The following is a 7068-nucleotide window of genomic DNA, read 5'->3' on the forward strand; positions in this document are numbered from 1 at the left end:
TGTGGCCTCTGTGAATCACACCCTGGGTGATTCGCGCCTGCACGGAGCCTCATCGGAAGATTCTAGAGCTTGTGAGGTAGCAATAAAAACATTAGAATATGCCCCTCCCCACCTGTATGAGTACCTTGGTGCCAAGCATCCCCTTTCAGTTTTCTTTCAACCACCGTGTTGAGAACCTCAAATTCTGCTTCTGTGAGTAAAAAAGAGAGCCTATTCTTGATTCCTTCCTGTTACCATTTTTTTCTTTTAAACTATTAGATCAAACTCTTTAGCCGCCTAGAGTGTTCCTCGATTGACCAGATAGGCGGGATACAAATAAAATAAAATAAAATAAAATAAAATAAAATAAAATAAAATAAAATAAATAAATAAATAAATAAATTTATCATCTGAGATTTTTCTCTTCCCCTCGCTCGGCCTCTGGTCACAGCACACCCCCTCAATCTTTGGTTTTTTCCCCTCACTTATTTTCCCCTATTCATGGCCCCTTTGGGCCCATTTAAGACTGTGTTGTCTGTGACAATAAGATCCCACTTTCTGACGGACACGCTAAGTGCCTTTTCTCCTTAGGAGAACATCAAACTTCCTCCTGTACCCATTGCAAAAATTTTAAGCCCAGAGTTCTTCGATCTCGCCTCTTGAAGTTAAAACTCCGACTTTGGGAACAATCCTTACAACCAGTTCAAATGGCCCAACCTTGTAGGGGAACCTTCCCAAACCAAAGCAATGGAAAAAGCTGTTACTGAAACAACATCCATCGGCTACACCAACTCATTCCGATTCTCCATCTGCACTGTCTAAGACCTCGAAGACACACAAATTGAAACCCTCCATACCGAAGTCCTCGATTTCGAAAACAACCTCTAAGTGTCAGAGACCGACTGAAGCTGCTCCAACTCCAGAGCCTGTTCCTCCTAAATGAGCTAAACAGTCTAAGCCTACAGACATCCCACCACAACCACAACTCTCTGAATCAATTTCGGTTGGATCTCCCTCAGATGATGACAGTCTTCTGTCTCATCAGCCCTGTTCTCAGTCTCCAGAAAGGGATGATAGAGTCGACCAACCAACATCCTCTCCTCCCAGTCCACAACCTTCCATTCCTTCCAGCAATCCTTCGGTTATTCCATTGCCCGAGGATTCCCATCCCGAACGGCTCAACACTGTTCCATATTTGATGCCCTCGGATCGCCCACCGATCCCTAACCAGGACTGCCGACATCAACAATCTCGACAGCTCGCTTCATTGCATGTGGTTCAAACCCATGCTCAGCACACACATCGGGTTGCCATTTGCCCTGACCAGTGCTCTGCTCGACAAACTGCATCAACTAGTCAACCAGTTGTTTTACTCGGTTCGATAAAACCATCTAATAGTTGGCCTACCTCTTGACAATCACTGGTGTTGAAGTGGCCACATCACCGAGAGGTGACTATACCTCAACCTGCTTCCTGTTTGGTATTGAAAAAATCTTGGACGGTCAAGCAGATTTCATCCACACATGAGGCTTTTGCAGCCCCAGCCTCCGATACTTTCCTGCTACAATAGATGAAGGAAATCACTCTTCATGCTCGGCATAGTCAGCGTCAATTTATTCTACTACTATGCTATTGCATCAGCAACCTCAGTTTTGACATCACAGAGACACAGGCTCTGATATCGACGATCCTCGACATTCATCCTGGTCCATGGACACTCACTCCATTCCATTACATCAACACAGTTCATGTCCTCCGGTAAATCCAAGTCATCGACCCATGCACTGTTACGATACCGAGCTTGACACTGAGCTCCATTCCTACCTACAAAAGACCATCAGGTGACTTCCCCGTCTATCTCCAGATGGGTCACCTCTACCATTCATTTTGCTTATCAACTTGCTCGACAACCAACCCCTAGAGTGGTTTGCCCTCAATCCACCAGGGCAGTGGCAGCCTCTACAGCCTTTCTCTGTGGCATACCTCTTCTGGACCTCTGCACCTCTGCCACTTGGGCACAGCCGTCCACATTTATCCATCATTATAGACTCGACGTCCGGCAAAAGTCTGATGTAGCATTTGGATTTGCTGTTCTAGCCTCTACCTTGGTGTGACACCCTGCCTCCAGGTAAAACAGCTTATTAGGGTGCGATTCACAGAGGCCACAAAGAAGAATGACAGGTTACCCACCTGTAATTGTAGTTCTTCAAGTGGGCCTCTGTGATTCAGACATTCCGCCCATCCTCCCCTCTGTCACGCCATTGTGTACTTTCAGTTGACACAACTGAAAGGGGACTCTTGGCACCAAGGTACTTTTACAGGTGGGGAGGGGCATATCCTAATGTGTTTATTGCTTCCGCAGAAACTCTAGAATCTTCCAATAAGGCGCAAATCACCCACGGTGTGAATCACAGAGGTCCACTCGAAGAACTATAATTACAGGTGGGTAACCTCTCATTTTTATTAATCCTCTCAAAACCCACTTGTGGTTTCTTTTATTCATTTTTAAGTCCCCACACCAACTTTCCACCATGGCTGACATATTCAAGATGAACTATGAAATAAGAGACAAGCAAATAATAGTTTATCCCCCATTTTTAAAACAAAATGCGCTCTTGGTGAGAACTTGCTCCATCCTGTGTTACCCAGATTTACTTCTTAAATGGAAAACAGAAGTCATGATAATTCAGACAGTTTTATGTTGTCAGAATTAAAGAAAATTTTACAATGCTGTACTAGAAGGCTGACCTTGGATGAGAGAAATCGCAGGAACATTTAGTGGCTGCTGAATAGCTTTCTGTTATTCTTGACCAGCTCAAACCAGTAAGTGGAAATTGTGCATCAGGTGACAGATAGGTACCAATGGCTTGCTGGGGCCTACATATAAAATACACTATGAAGTTTTATTATGGAAGAATTTTGTGGGGTAGGGGCTTCACTATGGGCTCCTAGTCATTCTGGCACCTCCTATACGTCAGTTCCTGAGAGTAAAAGCAAAGGTACCGACTCTTCTTCCTCCCCTTGAATGGCCATATTTGGCTATGGATTGCCTGAATCAGTAGGGAATTCAACTACAGTGGTGCCTCGACTTATCACCATAATCCATTCCAGAAGATGGATGTAACTCGAAATGGTCGTACGTTGAAGCACCATTTCCCATTGAAATGCATTGGAACGTGATTAATCTGTTCTGGTCTAATAATAATAATAATAATAATAATAATAATAATAATAATAATAATAATAATAATAATAATAATAACAATAATAATAATAATAATAATAATAATAATAATAATAATAATAATAATAATAATAATAATAATAATAATAATAATAGTAGTAATAGTAGTAATAGTAGTAATAGTAGTAATAGTAACAAGAACAATATATATTTGTTTATATATATATATATATATATATATATATATATATATATAAAAACAAACAAACCAACCAACCATACAGCAAGCCCCGTCGGAAGGTGCTGGTACTGGGGCTTTTAAAAAACCAAAACCAAAAATAAAGCACACAGCAAGCCCCATTGGAAGGCGCTGGGGCTTTTTAAAAAACACAACCAAAAATAAAGCACACAGCACGCCCCATTGGAAGGCGCTGGGGCTTTTATTAAAAAGCCAAAAATAAAGCACACAGCAAGCCCCATCAGAAAGCGCTGGGGCTGAAAAAATAAGCACACCAAAACACACACAAAAAATCACAGCACAGAAACATAACCCCCCCAGCCCAAACCCACCCTGCAAAACCCTGTAAATGTACTTACTCAGAACCAGAAAGCAGCACCAGGCAGTCCGAAGCCTCCTCTGATGCACACACTCGAACCGTTGGGACGAAAGAGCTACAAAGAAGCTCTTCAGTGACTAATGGTTAGCCCTCTAATTTGAATTCCCCGCCTTTCCCCCTGCCTCTTTTGATCGCAACTCGAAGCTCCCGCTGCAAGTTGAAGCAAAATTTTGCAGCCAGAGCTGGTTGCAACTCGAAATGGTTGTACAGTATGTTGGGACAGTTGTAAGTTGAGGCACCACTGTAGGTTGCTTTTGGGTTCATTCCAGCTCTACAGTTCTGTGACTCTGTGACCTACTTTGCCTCTTAACTGTTTAATGGATTTTATGCCTAACTAATGAATTTTATTAGCATGCTTTTCCAAGACAGTCCTTCAGAAGTCTACCCTAAAATTCTGTCTTGTCCAATATTTCAGTCGCTGAGGATTACGTTAGATGTTGCAGCAATTTTTCAGAGTGATGTATCTGTACTTTTTCTTTTCTGTTCTAGATAATGAGATTCCTGGAATTTCAAAACAAGCTTTGGAGAATCCACCAACGGATCAACAAATTAACAAACTTGCTAGGAATCTTGGAGCTGAATGGGAGTACATTGTATTGTGTCTGGGCTTGACACAAAATGACATCTATCGTTGTAAAGCCAATCACCCCTACAATATACAGTCACAGATTGTGAGTGCATTCATTTCATGGAGGCAGCATTTTGGAAAAGAAGCTACTCTGGAGAGTCTGTGTTCTACTTTGAAGCAGGTAGAGGTTGATTCCTCTGTGATCCAACAGATGTTTGAGTGAGAACTGACTATCATTGGAAGACCTTGACATCTCTGTGAAATTACATCTATTAGATGCAGACGTTCTTTCATACAGATCACAGCTGTTCCATGTGCAGTTGCCATAGCTGATTGACCATCTTTCTCCATACTTCATAGGTAGACTCATGGAGGATAGACACACAGACCACAGCCAAGGCCTTATTTAAAGCCTCATCAGCCTGGTAGAATCTTACAAAGCTTAAGCTCAGCTGGCTCCTTGCCATGGTAAACTAGTGTAGGACTTTAGAAAGAAATGTATTCATATGGTAGTAAATCTGTGTCCTGATGACTACCCATTTAGTTTATGTAGTCTGCCCAAAGACACTCGAGATTGAAGAACTGTGCCTGCATAAAGGTCTGTCTAGTCTGTTATGCTGTGCACATCAGTGGACAACCTTCATTGAGTTGTCTAATCTTTGTTTAACTCAAACTAAGACTCCTGCTTGGACATGAGCTTATGGTACTGCCACCTTTGAAACAGAACATATTCCAAAGCACTTTTTAATACTGCATAAGACCTTGTTCTGGGGCAAAGGGAGATAAGAGCAAAAAATCTTACTCTGTGTGTGCAGACTTTCACCTGTGCTCAGCTCTTGGTAAGGTTTCACTATGGGGAGAAAGAGCCTCCTGCTTTTGAGTTGCATCTAAGAGACAAGGGAGCATCTTACTTTTAGGAAATGCAAAAGGAGACATTTTGAATTGTCATAGCATTACATGATCCCAACCCTGGAAGGGGCATGTGGTTCCCAGATATTGCTGAGCTGCAGTTCCCATCTGCCATAGTCAGCTGTGAAGGTCTGTTGACACTTGGATGCCAACATATTCCCCATTTCTTTCTTTGTTAATTTTATATGCTGCCTTTCTTCCAATGATCTCATAGTTCTCCTTTTTCTACTTTGTCCACAAAGCACCCTTCTGGAAGAGAGTATGTTCCCAAACCAAGGTCACCATGTTAAATTTCATATGCAAGTAGGAATTTGCACCCTGTTCTCCAGAATCTTGGTACAACAGAAAGGCAGCGTGAACATTAAACAAATATTTTAGCCACTATCCCATGTCTTCTATGCCAAACAGTTGGTAGCTGTGCTCTTGCGTAGTGCTGAGACCAGCTATCTTCTGACTCAGTTGCTGTCTTCTCCCAGTTAACAAGATCATGGAAGTTCTTGTCCCGTTTAGTCTATGCACAATACTGTAGTTCCCTCTCCTTCCTGTCCATAGCAGTAGCCATTTGTGGTTGATTTCCAGTTTTCAGAAGGAAGTGGCAAGTTTTGTAAGAACCCTAAATAAGCGTTAACATATATTTTAAGACTATAGCATTATTTATTTCCTGTTACCTGTGAGTTTTCTTACAAATAGAGAACAATATAATATATAGATACCAGACATTATGTCAGTATTAGAGTTGGTGTTTCAGCACTTCTCTAAACTGCAAACAGCCAGTTAAGAAACATATTCATCATTTTTGGGAAATGTAACAGTCAATTTTTTAAAAACGTGCCTGCTAGGAATTCTTGCCATTATGAAGGATAACAAACAGTGAGAAATAAACTTAGAAGTGATAATATATATTATGTCAGAGTGTTGTTATTATTTGATTAATAAATTGCTTTTGACTTGGATAGCCACTACTACCGTTCTTATGACATGGTACTGCAGTTTTCGAGGAGCAACAATCCTGGCAGGTGACTTCTCAGCCTGATCCTAGGCAGAATTGTACATATTCATTGAAATTCATGCATCTAAGTATGTTTAAATTTGCATAGGATTGAAGCCTCAGCTTATGGGAGGTTGTGTCCTGAAAGTTAGTACCCACATCTTGTTTAACACTAGGTAATGTTATATGGGATTCCACATCACCCCTCAACCCTAAAAGAGGGCATCTTATATTCATAATAGATACCTATACACAGATTTCCCCTCTTTGGCAGTATAACTCAATGTCTCCAACCCCATGTTGACAGGAACATCCACTACCATAGCATTGACAGAAGAAAGTCCACTACCATCTGGGACATTCCACCCACTGTTCTTCTATTTAGAAATTCAGACCAAATTCCTTTTCTTTTTAACATGAATAAACTTTCAGGTCCCTCATTAGGAGAAAAGCATCCTAAAAATGTAATAAATAAAAGTAAAATAAATACTTTCTCAACAATCTGAAAACAAACTTTCTCTCTGTCTATGAGACATGTCTTCAGATATGTGTAGATAAATACCATATTCTTAATTCTACCATCTTCAAGCTAAGCATATTAAACTCCTACAAACTTTCCTCACAGAATCTGGTTTTAAGTACTTCCTTCCACAAATTGGTTAACAGTCCTCTGGGCATATCCTGTTGATATTCTTATTAGACTACCAATGCCCAGCATTCGCAGTGATGCTTGACTATCACAGAGTCATACTTCTGTGTTTGCCAGTGTTCTAGTATTTTTACTCAGTGTTTCTTTACACCTGTGGAAAGCAGCTGTCTTAAT

At 41.0% G+C, this 7068-nt stretch overlaps 1 protein-coding gene across 4 annotated transcripts in view; it reads left to right on the forward strand.

Moving 5' to 3' along the window:
• Positions 1 to 6210, forward strand: part of CRADD (CARD and death domain containing adaptor protein) — a 44201-nt gene extending 37991 nt beyond the window's left edge. For all 4 annotated transcript variants that reach the window (XM_073000281.2, XM_020815884.3, XM_020815893.3 and 1 more), the window contains one exon: positions 4270 to 6210. In XM_073000281.2, coding sequence (XP_072856382.2) covers positions 4270 to 4571 — 302 coding nt within the window. In that variant the 3' untranslated portion in view covers positions 4572 to 6210. The remainder of the gene's footprint in view (positions 1 to 4269) is intronic.
• Positions 6211 to 7068: the final 858 nt, after the last annotated feature.

Source organism: Pogona vitticeps, chromosome 5, assembly GCF_051106095.1.
Source record: "Pogona vitticeps strain Pit_001003342236 chromosome 5, PviZW2.1, whole genome shotgun sequence".
In the NCBI taxonomy this organism is placed as follows: Eukaryota; Metazoa; Chordata; class Lepidosauria; order Squamata; family Agamidae; genus Pogona; species Pogona vitticeps.